The sequence below is a fragment of the Besnoitia besnoiti genome, chromosome II (genome assembly GCF_002563875.1).
Source record: "Besnoitia besnoiti strain Bb-Ger1 chromosome II, whole genome shotgun sequence".
NCBI classification, from domain to species: domain Eukaryota; phylum Apicomplexa; class Conoidasida; order Eucoccidiorida; family Sarcocystidae; genus Besnoitia; species Besnoitia besnoiti.
Genome location: NC_042357.1, coordinates 3663417 through 3676922, shown reverse-complemented (window position 1 = coordinate 3676922; position 13506 = coordinate 3663417). Strand labels below are relative to the sequence as shown.

Here is a 13506-nt window from a genome sequence, read left to right as displayed (position 1 = left end):
AAATACACTGGGAGCAAAGATAATCTAATAAGTAACTCCATGAAAATCAAAAGAGCTTTCACTGACTGTATTTATGAAACGTGATTAGTTCACCTAGCCAACACTATCCGGTTGTTTGGGAATAACCCCCCTATCTAAGGGATTGATATGTGTTCCTGAATCTTGTTCAATAAAAAGGGAGTAATGAGCCGACATGGAGACTGTACGGACCGTAACAAACCTCCAGGCAAAGAACTTGGTATTCTGTTCTAATTCCCTTCTACCATATTGATCGAGTGGTTTAATTTTCCTACAAACGGCTTTTGGTGCTGTAGTCATTAGAACTGTTTAGTACACGCATAGAACCAATCCGGTGAGACAGGATTATTTATCAGCGTTTTCTGGGGCACGAACTGTGGGTTAGTTTCAATGACCAAGGCAGAGCACTGGATTGGATACCGAATCTCTATTGCACTTTATATTACTGTTTGTAGGTTGCATCTCCATTGGATTACACATCTTCTACTTACATTTAAATGGTTATAGTAACCCTGCAGGTATTGATTCCGCGCCTAGAGTAGCGATCCGAGGCTGGTTTAATAAGTCAAAGTTTAGCTGGGAAGTTAGCGTTTAAAATATATAACGTGAACTCTTTTGGTCTGTTCCTAAGTACGCAGTGAGCTAACTAGATACAAGGAACTTGACAAGCATTAATAGATTTATATAAACGACAAAGACATGAGCCTTCTGGAATTTATGATACAGACGATTATTCTGGTGATAGTGTACTTTACCAACATCTATTCTGGTTCTTCGGACATCCAGAGGTCTACATTTTAATTCTACCTGCTTACTGCTTGGATGTCTGGTTTAGTTTTATATCTACTTACTTTAGCCACTGCTTCCTCGATTAAGTACTACCATGGGGACAGATGAGTTTCTGGGGTGCTACAGTCATTATTAATCTCCTTTCGACTTTGAGTGAAGAATGCAAGCATAGCTCCAACAATAACATGGCTGAGATGGTACCATTTAGGTACGATATGAAGTGGAGTTAGAGACCGGTTCACTGGTATGGAGTTAACCACTCTTGCCCGATACACGACGTCCGCCACGACAGTGACTACGTGCACTAACGCGCGAAGTGTCCCATTGCAACATTCACCGAACATGTCCACCCGCGGACCAACCTTGAGACTGTGGTATCTGCCCTAACAAATGGAGATCTTTCTGGTTTCTACACGCATGGGGAACTCACATATGTGGTCCAGAAGCTTCGAGTCGCTTGCGACGAGCTCCGGCTGAATCAACCAATTGTAACAACATGCACGGCCCCCAGGTTTTTCACGTGCATACCCGAAAATGTGGCGGAAGTGGCACTATTGCTGTTGCCTGCTCCAGACGAGCGCAAGCCGGGGTCCCAGTATGCGCGCAGGAGATTCCCTTCGCTGGTGTCTTAGGGCCGCAGCGGTGCAAACAAATGCGGTGTACCCGAACTTCACTTCGTACAGCGCATACCACAACAGAGATGACGCGTCGAAGCGACCGCAGCTTAGAATCACTTTCATTACGACAGTGCTCAGGAGGGTTTCGTTTAGTCGGGCTCCAGTAACGCATGCAATAAAACACGGGTCCAACCCAGGCGCAGAAGCAACGCCCAGTGCTGTTGTGGTGCCGTGGCTGAACAGGAAGGCGCCACCAGGTGATAATATACCGTGGCGGTGCATTCTTGTCAAAAGACGGGGTGACACCAGGGAATCTTTTTACACACGGGAGCAGAAAGAGGGAGACGTGAAGGGACCGTGCCAAAGCTCACGATACAACATACACGGAGACTCGGGCACTCGATGAACAAATCTGACAGTCAACAGCGGCAGTCGATCCGTACCGCGCTGTGCTCCATATAAGAAGGGAGTTATCCTCTTGCACTAACGATTCGTCGCTGAATACATACCCGGCGCGAGATATTCGGATGACCACTGTTGCATCTTCCCCCGCGAATCGACGCTGGCATCCTCCACGAAGTAGTCTTTCCACAACAGGGCATCGGAACTGGTTCAGCTTTCCACTATGCGCTTCTCATAGACTGCAACACACAACAACATCATCACACTCCGCAATACTGTAGGTCCGGTACTCTCATACGTCGTCTTGATATATAGGCCACGGGTCGCGCTACAGTAGGTCATGAAAACCCCACGCCTTTGAGCACAATACTTGCGTTTGCCTTGGTGCACAGAGCAACTCGCGTAGTCCGAGCCGCAACAACACAAATAGAACCATGTCTCAGACTCGAGTGTTTCGCAAACTGGACGTGTTTTCTGAGCGCCCACCGCACACAAGCGGCGAGTGCATATCTGCTGTCTTTTCAGATTCGCGCACGCGGCAGCCACGCTTTCCACGGATCTTGGGATGCAGATCCACTCTGGCTGCTGTGACCTACTGTTGTAAGCTAGAAGCTTGTCGATAAGGTCCGCGTGCGTCAGGAGCATGCGCCGACAGCAGTAGCGATCCAACCCCAGAATGTCTAACGCTTCTCTGCACACCACACAGGCCACGAACGTTTTTACTGCATGAACGAAACCACGCATTTTCGAAGCTACAATACCATACCCCCTAACAATTTGCGTTACGACGCTACATACCAGTTCACAGACCGCAACTGAAAGAGACGTGCTAAACACTGACGAACATAGTGACTACGACAGCTGAACCCGGTGCATGTAGTGCAAAGCAAAGACACAACATGTCGGTGTGTGTCTCAGACCTGATACCGGCCTGCGAACGTCATTTCCCTGAAGCCCACCCACGCGAGCCACAGTTGTACAGGAGAAGCTCACGCAGAGGTCGCTTTGGAAACAGAAATGCACGACATACGAGGACGGTAAACCAAAGAGCCCCCGGTAAACCAAAGAAAGGCCCGTACACAAAGCCCGTGGATCCCAAAGCAAAGCCCAGGTGGCACCAGTCACAACGCTAGATGGTGAACGAATGACGCCCGCAGTCGACGCTAGACCTCAGCTGGACTTACCCCTCTGGTCTGTCTTCGTCGATCATGTCGATCCACTTTTCCCAGAGATGAGCAATCACCTTCCCACAGGTGAAGCACCGGATTGGAACGATCATCCTGATTGAACAGCAGAGCCTTGATACGCGAACAGACGCGAGAGAGGAGGGTCGACCTTGATTCTCTACCACGACAACGTCAAGAAAGGCCACAGCCAACCTTGGAAGTAAGAAGTGAGTTTGCGGGATTGGGTCTCCCGACGCCTCCAATGGTGATGGTCCGCGTCGCCGAATCGCAAGCACCCTGAAGCCGCAATTTTTCACCTCGCCAGCGGGCTTGGCGTGACTGTAGAAATACTGAATCAAAACTCTGGGTTGCCTGGAGAGCCCAAAAAAACAATCCCTCTTTTCAGGAACAGCCCACTCTTGGCAGGTCACTGTCTGCAGAGATGAGGGCGGTTGTATAGCAGCTCAGGGTAGCAGTAAGTCGACGCGGAGCCGTCAGCGCATCCGTGCAGCACCGAGTGAGGCGGCGATGTGCGCAGCAGGAAGAAGCGATGGGAAAACCTTCGAATACTCAACTCTTGTCAACACGCCAGTGGCCTCAACGCGGAGATTCCCCCGACGGCGCGATGCTCGGAAACGATAGACAACCGTAAGCGATTGCTGAAAACGTCATATCACCCTGATACGTGTAACGCGGGATGCGAGCTCGTACTTCGAGTATGTTGAACTTCCTGAGGGCAGTCGAAACATTGTATACATTCCCGAGACAACTGAGAGCCCTGCAGCTCCCTTAGCGACATGCATGCATCCACGTCAGATACTGGAAGACGACTGTTCATTTTCTCGTTGGCCCCTAATCGGCCTCAAAGGCTCGTAGAGACTTCGCCACGTTTTTTTCCGTCTCAACAGAGACGTCGAGCACGCGCACGCTTTTTTTCGACAGCATGCGGGTCGAAGAAGTCGCACAGGAACGTAAGGGGTGGGGTTGGTTGCCGGCTTGTATAGTGAGAGCACTCTAAAAAAATGCGGAGGCGGGCAAAGGGGGGGAACGTAATTCTATAACTGAAGCGGAGCATGCCACTTTGCGGACGACGGCGCCTTATTGGCCTCTGTATATTGCTTGTGGGCGGCAACCCTTGCATGGGCGCAGCCCTCGTTTCATCGCACTGTTGTCCATCCCTTTTCCTCTCTCTTTCTCTGTGCCTAGTTCTCTGAATGTTCGTGGTCTTCTGATTGTGCTTGCCTTCTCTATCATCCAAAAATGGAGCTTGATTTGCTCAATCCCGACCCTAAGGTCGAGGCAACCAAGCATAAGCTGAAGCGGCTTATCCCGAACCCGAACTCCTTTTTCATGGATGTCAAATGCCCTGGCTGCCTTCAAATCACGACTGTTTTCTCCCATGCACAGACTGTCGTTCTTTGCGGCAGGTAAGAAGACTGGACAGAGAGATCTTTTGTACCGTAGACCTTCCTTTTTAGTTCAGTTCTTCCTCTGGCGAGGGTATCTCCCGCGGAGATTCTGTCGTCTCCCCCCCACTCTGGCCCCGCTGAGGCGGAACTACCTTTTGTGGGGGCCATGCGTTTACCAGTATTTGGCATCTCTGTTGTTTCTGGTCTTTGATTCAAGGTGTCTGTACACTTGCGTTTGTTTTCTTGGGAGTGTCTGTGGGCCTCGTGCCCTGTTTCGTGTGTTTGTAGCTGCGGCCTCGACCGCGCGCAGGCTTCGTCGATTTACTTCTAGAGTTAAGACGGAGGGGTCAAATGCTTCAGTTTCATCGTGCTGAGAGTGTACATGCCTTCTTTATTTAGCCTCTTTCGTATATTTCGTACATGCATAAGAGCGGCTTCTATGGACAGTGTGCTGGCGGGTCTGACGGTGATGTAACGAGCCCGTCAAGGCTTTTCTATGGTTCATTGTATGCTGCACCCGCTTGGAAGCTGTATATGGGATTGCTATCTCAGGAACATGTGCTATGTTGAGGTGGCGTTCTGTTGGTAATGCCGATTTTTCGGAGGATCCCTGCCATGTGCAATGGGTGTCTTCCGCTACGACGATTTTCCCCTGGAGGTGCCACAGAACAGTCATTCTGGAGCCTGCGAACCGGATGTTCTGTGTGTCCATCGCCGCGGGGAAGTGTCCGAGTGAAGAGGCCGTGCTGTGGGGTGATTCGACTATTTAGCATGCCAGGATTCTTTCGAGTGCTCATTTTCAACAGGGTTGCAGTGCTGCTCGATCACGCTGGGAGTGTGCTGTTCTTGCAGGCGCTACCGCTGGTTATCAAGAATTCCCCGAACTAGTTTTTTTTTTCTTGGTTGCGACCATCAGCGTGAAGAGAGTCATGTGAAGTGTATGCTGGGTCGTCTTAGTGGCCGCTTGCATGTGTTGTTGGCGTTGACCTTTGTTGTGTGACGGCTAGTGGACGGGGTCCTGTCGGAATCGCACGTTGTACAGGATATGTTTCAGTGCGTTCTGTTTTTTTCAGCTGCAACGTCATGCTCTGCCAGCCGACTGGAGGCAAGTGCAAGTTGACTGAGGGCTGCTCATTCAGAAAGAAGGTGGAGTAATCGACGAGAACACACAGGAAAGAGCCTCGGGCGCCCAGAGTATATGCGAGGGCCCGTCTTCTCCCGCATGTTGTTTTCTCTAGATATCCGGCGCTTCCACACATGATACTCGGGATACAGGCGGTTCGAGGAGGCCGGGGAAAACAGACCGGTGACAGATGTTTCCTCTTTTTCCCTCTTCCGATGAAGCGTTTGAAAGGAGAATGTAAACGCAAGCGCGCCGTCTCTGTTGGGAACATTGGCTTTCCACCGCAACAGACATCGGTTATGGCTCACTTCTTGTAATCCAGCCCTGCATCCCCTTGTGCGTGTCTCCTGTGTAGAGAGGTGCGGGGTAGCGCTGTCTACGTTTGAGAGGAGGTATTTGGCTGGAACTCGGTAAACCAGAAGATGACCTCGACCCTTTGTGTGGGCTCTGACGTGGCTGGCTGTTTCACCGCGTTGTAATCGTCGGAGAGTGAGACAGAGTCGTGTATGTGCTGACGCGCGCGAGGCGGCTGTTGTCAAAGAGAACTCCTGCTTCTTCAAAAACCGTCTGCGAAGTTGACACTTTCCGCAACGAGAGCCCACGAACGTCTTCTAGTTGCCGTCGCTAGCAGTCCTGGTGATGGGTCTGGTTATTTGGGGAGAGAGGGGGATGGATGGTTGGTTGCGGGCGCGGTCCGCCGCGTGCCGGTATGAAGACACATGTAGAAACAAGAATTATCTCTCCATGTGCGACACTGTAGACACTGAGCCAAGTGCCGTTAACAGGGTGTGAGGGCAGTTTTTCTGTGCGAGCGGGGCTGTTGGTGCGGCATTGCACCCGAATGTGCAGGAAAGGGCTCGGCAACGCGGGGACTATTTCACGATGACTGACCTGGCACGCTCAGCACTTCGTTTTCAGTACTGGTTATCTAAAATGCAGTGTAGTGCCACAGGACGAAGGCATGATGCAGCTTTCTGGTTCGACATCAGTGGTCGTGCATGAAGGTTGCAAAGGCAGCTTGCCTCGCCACTTTCCCTTCACACAAACCCTGGTGCAATAGACGACATAGCGTACAGCTGCGCTCGGCATTGCTGGCTATTGCTTCATGCAGCCGGGCGATCGCTAGAGTCGTCATCCCGTGTATCGGCAAACTGTCCATCGGGCGGTGTCATTGTGTGCTGGCGTTTCCAGTCGCCCGGTAAAATCGTGTGCGACGCTGAGGTGCCCTCAGACTGTCTGAAGCTACAGCACGCTCACGAGGGCTGCGTCTACTGAAAATGGTAGTGAAGGATGCTCGTACGTCAGTGGCTAGGCCCTCAGGATGACAGTGCCCCTTGCCCACAGGTGGTGGTAGAACCTCTTCCCGGGCAAGACGTCTGCGTATTTCGACGTTGCCGAAGTAACTACCAGCGAGCCACCGCAGTGGACTGCTAAAGACAGCTACAAGTGATGGATTTCAAAATCACGGTAATGATGTTTGCTTGGAAGCTGTACTCATTATAGCTGCTGATTTAGTGTAATCATAGAACTAGTCCGGTAGTAAGATGTACGATAGTAGCTAATGCAGGAGCGAAGTCACGCAAAAGCTGCCGCGCCCAACAGGGATTGTGAAGGACAAGTGTTGGCTGTTCTCTCGCGCGTTACACCCTGCGGACGGTTACCCACATTTACTTCCCGCATAGCCTGAGCGATTCTTGAAAGACCGACGCAGTTGCTTCGTCGTCCAGCCTGTTCACACTGGAGTCGGACTTACCAGACTGCCCACCTGCTGACCCCAACAGCCTGTGGTTTTTTGTTTCCTGATTTCCCCTGTGTTTACTTATTCGCCGCCTTGGGCCGGGGGGGAACAAGCTTAGCGTGCAGCAGAAATACTATTCGTGTTTTCCGTTGTGGCAGGAAGTCCCCCGATGCCCTTCCAAGAACAGGAAAAGCTGAACCCGCTACTTGACACGGCGCGGATCGGTGTGGCTATCTGAGGGGTACCTTCTCCAAAGCAATCGGTGCTCGATTCCGCTGAACTGTCGAATATCCACTAACGCGTTTCCCCTGGCAACGGAAGACGCACGACGTGGCGCGCCCACGCGAGACACGCATAGCGCACGCGCCAGACATTATTGCTGACTTGCGTCACACAGTGTGGAGTCCGACCGTGTACCCGTATGGCCGCAGCATGCAAACTATTAAATGCCCTCTTCGCGAGCATTTACCACGTCCATTGGCAAACATACAGTTCGTACACAGATGCTAAATAAACGCGACGGAAAAGCTGAAGCCACGGCGACGACGAAAAGACAGAGAACAGAATGAGAGAAGATCGCACACACTCGCACGAGCACAAGAATTCGACCAGTACAACGCCCGCTAAAACGGGAAACGTCCAAGTAGGAGAAGGCGAGGAATCAACACCAGGACCGATAGAAGATCGAGGATAGGCCACGAATGGACTTCACATGACTACGGCAACCCGACAGCACCTTCCAGGTTATCTCCCGCGGTGCGTCATTTGGCTCTCTGCGGCATGTTACCTGTCAACGGAGCCTTGAGCTGGCGAGGCCTCGCCTGCTTCAGATGCTGCATCGACCTGTTAGACACGAATTACAGACGACACCCGCCACAGAAACCCCCAACGTCCAGAGACCACGTCTAACTCTTCATCAGACTCGTTCTCTGCGGAATGCTAACGAAAGCTTTCTGAGCTGCTCAACTCTACAAGGCTCAAGGCAATCCACTCGAACCCTCCTATTCGATCCTCCAACCCAGGTAAAGAGCTGACATGTTTCACGGATGCAGCAAGAAACCAAGGTTGCTGCCTACATCAGAAGCCTTCCCGCACATGGTTTGGCAAAGGTGTGTAATTTCATCGTGAGATGTGACATGCACCGCTCGTTAGAGTTGGAAGATTCACGCCAAAACAAGTTCAAGCAGATACACACACTGCTTCAGATATCACAGCAGGCTATCCGGCTACCTCCTCTCTCGCCCCTATTGTAAAAGAAATTCATGACAGAAAGGGCACGGGTCTAACGCATCGAGGCTAGGTTGCAGAGAATCCACAAGCAAATATGCCAGGCCCCGAGGCACCACAATTGGAGAGTTCTCCCTTCTTCAAACCGCAGCACGCGATGCGTGTGGTGCACGTCTACTCTGTGGACGTCCTTCCACTAGCGATGACATGCATGCATGGCACCAGTACAAAATTATCAGGCATTCTTTACGGGGGTTGCCCTAGGACACAAAACGAGACGCCGTTTTGTTCTGCGTGCTAAACTCCAGCACTCGATACGCTTTCTCAAAACATGGGCAATCGGAGATCCGAATGCACCAGCTCCACGTCATTTACTCGCGGCGAGACGCCGTTCGCCGCGACAGACCGCTGCGCAGCGACAGGAAAGACTTACTCACGCGTTCTGGCCTACTAGGCGCGCCAAACAGCCCGTTTGTTATCTGCCGCTCACTGGAAACTAACTGCAGGCTTCGCGCTAATCCCTTTGCTTCCTTTTAACACGTACCTCAAAATCAAGTCCTAACCAGTACGACAAGTACTCGCAATTTGCAGGCGAGATCTTGTTCTCCTCACGACTGTAGCACGAGCTTTTCACAGGGCACGTGCTGCACGGCAAGCTCGACGGGTCGTAGAGGGCGGGGAACTTGCTCCACTGCAGTTGCGACACGAACAGCCTTGGAAGCACAGCGTTGGAAGTGTGTCTGAGGGAGCGACGGCATCGGCACACGAGGGCGGAGACGCGAACGGTTAGCGCCGCCCATCTGAGAAGCCCCTCCCAAACCCCTCAACAGTTCAGGACCCACTAAAACCCTCTCTAAGCATAATATATGAATTACCGTCCTCACTCATCTTGACAGCGAGAGCCAACTACTACTCAACACGCGCTGAGCACGCCGCCCACGCCAATAGACCGCACCCCAAGCTTTGCCGGAACAAGAAGAAAATCTGCTTCGCTCTCCACCTACCACGAACGTCGGCTGCCCCAACGTTGGGACGCGACAGATCTGCTGTTCGAACTCTAAGCTGTTCAACACCTTCTCCAAATCCTCGTCGCTGAATGTCGCACCGCTGAGCTCTCCTAGAGCACACAACCGCCGAGCAAAGCAGCAGCCCTAGGACACACATGAAAGGCGAGTCTTTGTAAGTCGCTCGCGCTTCAAGCATACCGAGAGCCGGACTGCGCCATGAACAAATGCCGAGCCGACCACGGCTACTCGATTTGGCGGCCTCGCCACACACACTGGCCAGCACCCAGAATACCAAGCAAACAAGCTTCACATTCATGAACACAGCAGGATACCCTATTCGAAGATCCATAATATGTGGATACACAGGCGCGAATAGTTACAAAACGACGGTGGAGACTCCACTCGCGCTAACTGGGTTCGGTCGTCACCATAAGACGCACTCCCTCTTGTCTGCACTTCTGAATTTGACACACCCTAAACCCCAAAACCCCGGTCACGGGCCTCCCAAAGCGTAGCTCGCGCCACGGCGTCGACGCAGTCGCGAAGCGAAACTGAGATCTACGGTCAAAGAGCGCGGCAGAAAAGTGCTCCCACAGAGACCCTTACCACTGCTGCGAGTGTACGCCGCCAGCGCCTGAAATGAAGCGGTTCCCGCATTCTGGAGAAAAGTCCGCGTTTGCGCTCGAAGATGCTGAAAACAAGTCGTGCGACAGCAGAACCGTACGAAAGGCGCTCCATTCGTCTGGAGTAAGTAAGGATAAAGGCTTCATCCGCGTGGACGAGGACGGTCTTCATACGCACCGAGAAGCCTGTCTCCAGCGAGACCCGAACCCCGAGCGACGTTCCAACAGAAAAAAGCCACGAAAAGAGAGAAAAAAGGGCAGTCACACGATCATGCTATGAGGGAGGAACGATAACCACGGCCTGACTCCTCGCTCATCTGCGAAATGTGAATCGAAGCTCTCAGCCTCGGTCCACCCAACTCCGCGCCCTGCCACCGCTGGCTCAGGATTAGCCCCGCCGCGGAACCAAACCAATCAGACACCAGAAGACGAGCGAGTGAGTTTGCGGAAGAACCGATGGCTGCCTCCCCCCCCGCCCCCCTCCTGTGTGTGTGGGGTTTTGTAGGTATGACGAACCGCCTCGTACCTCAACAAGATGCTCGTTGAACTCGCCATTGCTGTAGAACGACCCTCCGGCAATCTGCAGTTCACACACGCATACGCGGCCACACTCATCCTCGACTCGCCTGTGCCTCGCTTGCGTTCCGCCCCCTTGTATGTGGAGGGACACACGAGAAAGCAGAACAACGAAAATAGCGTTGGGCACCGACAGGCGCCACGCGAACAGCGCTGCGCTGCGAACAAGAACACATATTCCTGCATCACTGAACAACGCGGGCGCCCTGCGCAGACCAATGCTGCTGCGCCTCCGCCAAGGCGGCCGAGACCCACATCCGCCAGCAGCGCAAAAAACAAAACACGCCTTGTAAGCACAGTCAGCACGCAGAGTGCTGCAGAAGCCACGCCGAAAAGGTTTAAACGCGAGCATGCTGACGACTCTCCATCCACACTTCAAAGACTGCCCGCGAATGTGTGTCATGCGACGCGCCCGCCATCGGGACTGTACCTCTTTCGCGGGCTCCAGATGGGCGAGAATATACATTTTTCTGTTTTTAACGTGGATGCTTTTGACTGGCTTGATGAGCTTGAGAAAGTCGCAGAGCTGCTTGACGCTGCGCTGGATAATGTGAGTCTGCAACCCGGTGCTCTTCCGCAAGTCTGCTGTCCACACACCTGCAGTTCCACATAGTCACGCTCAGACCGACGCGAAAATCCGATCAAATGCGACGTCAAGCAAGAGTAGCAAACCGCGGATAAGCCCTGCGTTCCCAGCCAACCCGAGCAGCTTTAGCACCTCCTGCCCGCCCCGAACCTCCCCCGTGTGCGACAAACCAAGGCCTACACATCCGCCCGCTGCGATGAAGTTTGTTGACTACGCAGATATGCTCGAAGTTGACACGGCTTATGAAACGAGGGCACGAGCAACGCAGCCGCCAGGCGGACGAGCTGCTCGTTCCTCCTAAGATCCTGCTTTTTCTTGCGGGCATAGAGAATCCGTTGTAGCGCCGGAAAAATGAAGATAACTCGCCACACACACGCCTACTCCACTGCTTCTCAGGCTTTGTGTTACTCCGCGGCGTTCTAGTGGCAATCGAAACCGTGTCACGGACAGTAGGGTGGAAATCTGCCTTCCTCAGCGCAGGCGACGTCGGGGCATGCGCGCGGGAGCGACACCCCCCCTGCAAGTGCAAAGGACGAACCACTACACAGAAACTCGCACGGAAAGCACAGAGAAGCGTATTCACGCGCAGCCGGCCGGCGCGGGGAAGGAGATACGGGCCGACTTACCCGTGGTTCCTGCTTGCTCAATGGCGCAGTAAACCTTGTAGTCGAACGCGTCCAGCGTCTTCAGCTTTCCGATCACGTTGGACGGGCGCAGAAGACAACACAACCCTGCGCGCGCGACGCATGCACCACACACACGGCTGCGTGATTCCTCAGCCTGGGGGAAGAGCTTTCAGAGAGCCAGACACGCCCAAAGGGCATTCAAGGCATGCATATCTCAAACACCTGTGTTTCAGTGCACGCGTGAAAACACAGAGTTCGGCAGTGCTTCGAGGGCTGCATGTGCGAAGGCGCACGCATAAGCCTGCATGCGTACGATTACCGTGGAGCACACCTCTTCTGCACGTGAAAGCCCAGCAGCACTGAAGCGTGATGGAGACAGAGAAACGTTTAGGCGAGGGAAACATGCACATCGACAGACAGCAAACAAGCACTCAAAAACGTCGAGGCTCCACTCCTCGAAACACGAATGCCACACAAAGTGGCAAGAGATGCGTATCCGCACTGCATCCGTTCTCATCGCAGCCACACCACCGACTAAGAGTCCAACCCGCCGTGGATGAAACATACATGCCTTCCGAAATGCAGCGCCCGCACTCGATTCCGCTACTATACAGCATTCGCGAACCGACCCAGCCGTCACACTCGAAGCGCGCACCGTCCAGCCAAAGCTGACATCGCATGCAGCGAGTCTCAGGCGCAAAGTCCCCGTCCAGTTCACACGAGCGGCTGACTGCAGAGAGTCCCTTTTTGTTGACATGCAAAAAACTAGGGGCCTCTGAGGGCGACTATCGAGACGTGCGTCGACGTACCGGCGCCTTTCCTGCGAATGACTGCTGCACGCGCCTCGGTCAAGCGATTGAAAGCCGCGACAATCTTCTCTTTAGGCCAGCCCTGTAAAGAAGCAAGCGAACGGACGTCCCCACAGAAGCTCAAGATACGCGGCGTCCTGGCTTTACGAGCGCCGTCTAAAAAGCTAAAAGCAGCCCGACACAGGTGTGGTGCCTAATCGCCAACCAATACTGCGGATACTAACGCGACTCGAATGCGTAGATCCTCAAATTCCACGTGGCTTACCCCGGCGCTCCCAGGACTGCCTGACTTGGGAGACGTGGGATATGAGTAGCTCATTAGCAAGAAGCACGCTCCATGAACCTCAAAAACATCGCACAGAAGCTTTCCATAGGGAGACGGCTGCGATGCCTCCACATTCTCCAAGGCATCCTCCAGGAGGCAACGACATGGACGCGCCACCATCAGCCAGAGAGGGACTCGCCACCTGACTGATTCGGCAGCTCGCGCGCGGGTGTCGTTGGTCGCCGGCTCCTCCTCGCTGAACCGACTCGATCCGGCCTGAGGCGCCTACCTGCTTCAAGAGAAGCTCTTGAGTGAGTTCGCTCTCGTGCTGCTGGCCAAGCGTGTATGCAGCCTGCAGATCGGCTGCCGTGAGGGCGGCGGCGCCTGCAGCGGCTGCGGCAGGGGCGCCCGCGGAGGCGAGCCCGTCGGCTCCTCCGGAGGGCGCGCTCATTTTCTGAACTTAGAGGACAGCGCGAGCTTGAAGAACGACCACCATCCTCGCGTCACCGCCCTCAGGGAGCCCGC

At 53.5% G+C, this 13506-nt stretch overlaps 3 protein-coding genes across 3 annotated transcripts; 1 reads left to right on the top strand and 2 right to left on the bottom strand.

Moving 5' to 3' along the window:
• Positions 1 to 2036: 2036 nt before the first annotated feature.
• Positions 2037 to 3105, bottom strand: BESB_038790 (DNA-directed RNA polymerase II RPB10; the record flags this gene model as incomplete). The annotated part of the gene is made up of 3 exons (XM_029362465.1): positions 2037 to 2065; positions 2423 to 2517; positions 3011 to 3105. 3 exons carry the CDS (start codon positions 3103 to 3105, stop codon positions 2037 to 2039), a joined length of 219 nt encoding a protein of 72 aa, XP_029221430.1.
• A 1147-nt stretch (positions 3106 to 4252) lies between these two features.
• Positions 4253 to 5556, top strand: BESB_038780 (ribosomal protein RPS27; the record flags this gene model as incomplete). Its single annotated transcript, XM_029362464.1, has 2 exons — positions 4253 to 4419; positions 5475 to 5556. The coding sequence occupies 2 exons, from the start codon at positions 4253 to 4255 to the stop codon at positions 5554 to 5556; spliced, it is 249 nt and encodes an 82-aa protein (XP_029221429.1).
• A 3447-nt stretch (positions 5557 to 9003) lies between these two features.
• Positions 9004 to 13432, bottom strand: BESB_038770 (DNA-directed RNA polymerase III RPC6; the record flags this gene model as incomplete). The annotated part of the gene is made up of 8 exons (XM_029362463.1): positions 9004 to 9180; positions 9494 to 9606; positions 10103 to 10187; positions 10646 to 10699; positions 11126 to 11292; positions 11908 to 12012; positions 12717 to 12798; positions 13271 to 13432. The coding sequence occupies 8 exons, from the start codon at positions 13430 to 13432 to the stop codon at positions 9004 to 9006; spliced, it is 945 nt and encodes a 314-aa protein (XP_029221428.1).
• Positions 13433 to 13506: the final 74 nt, after the last annotated feature.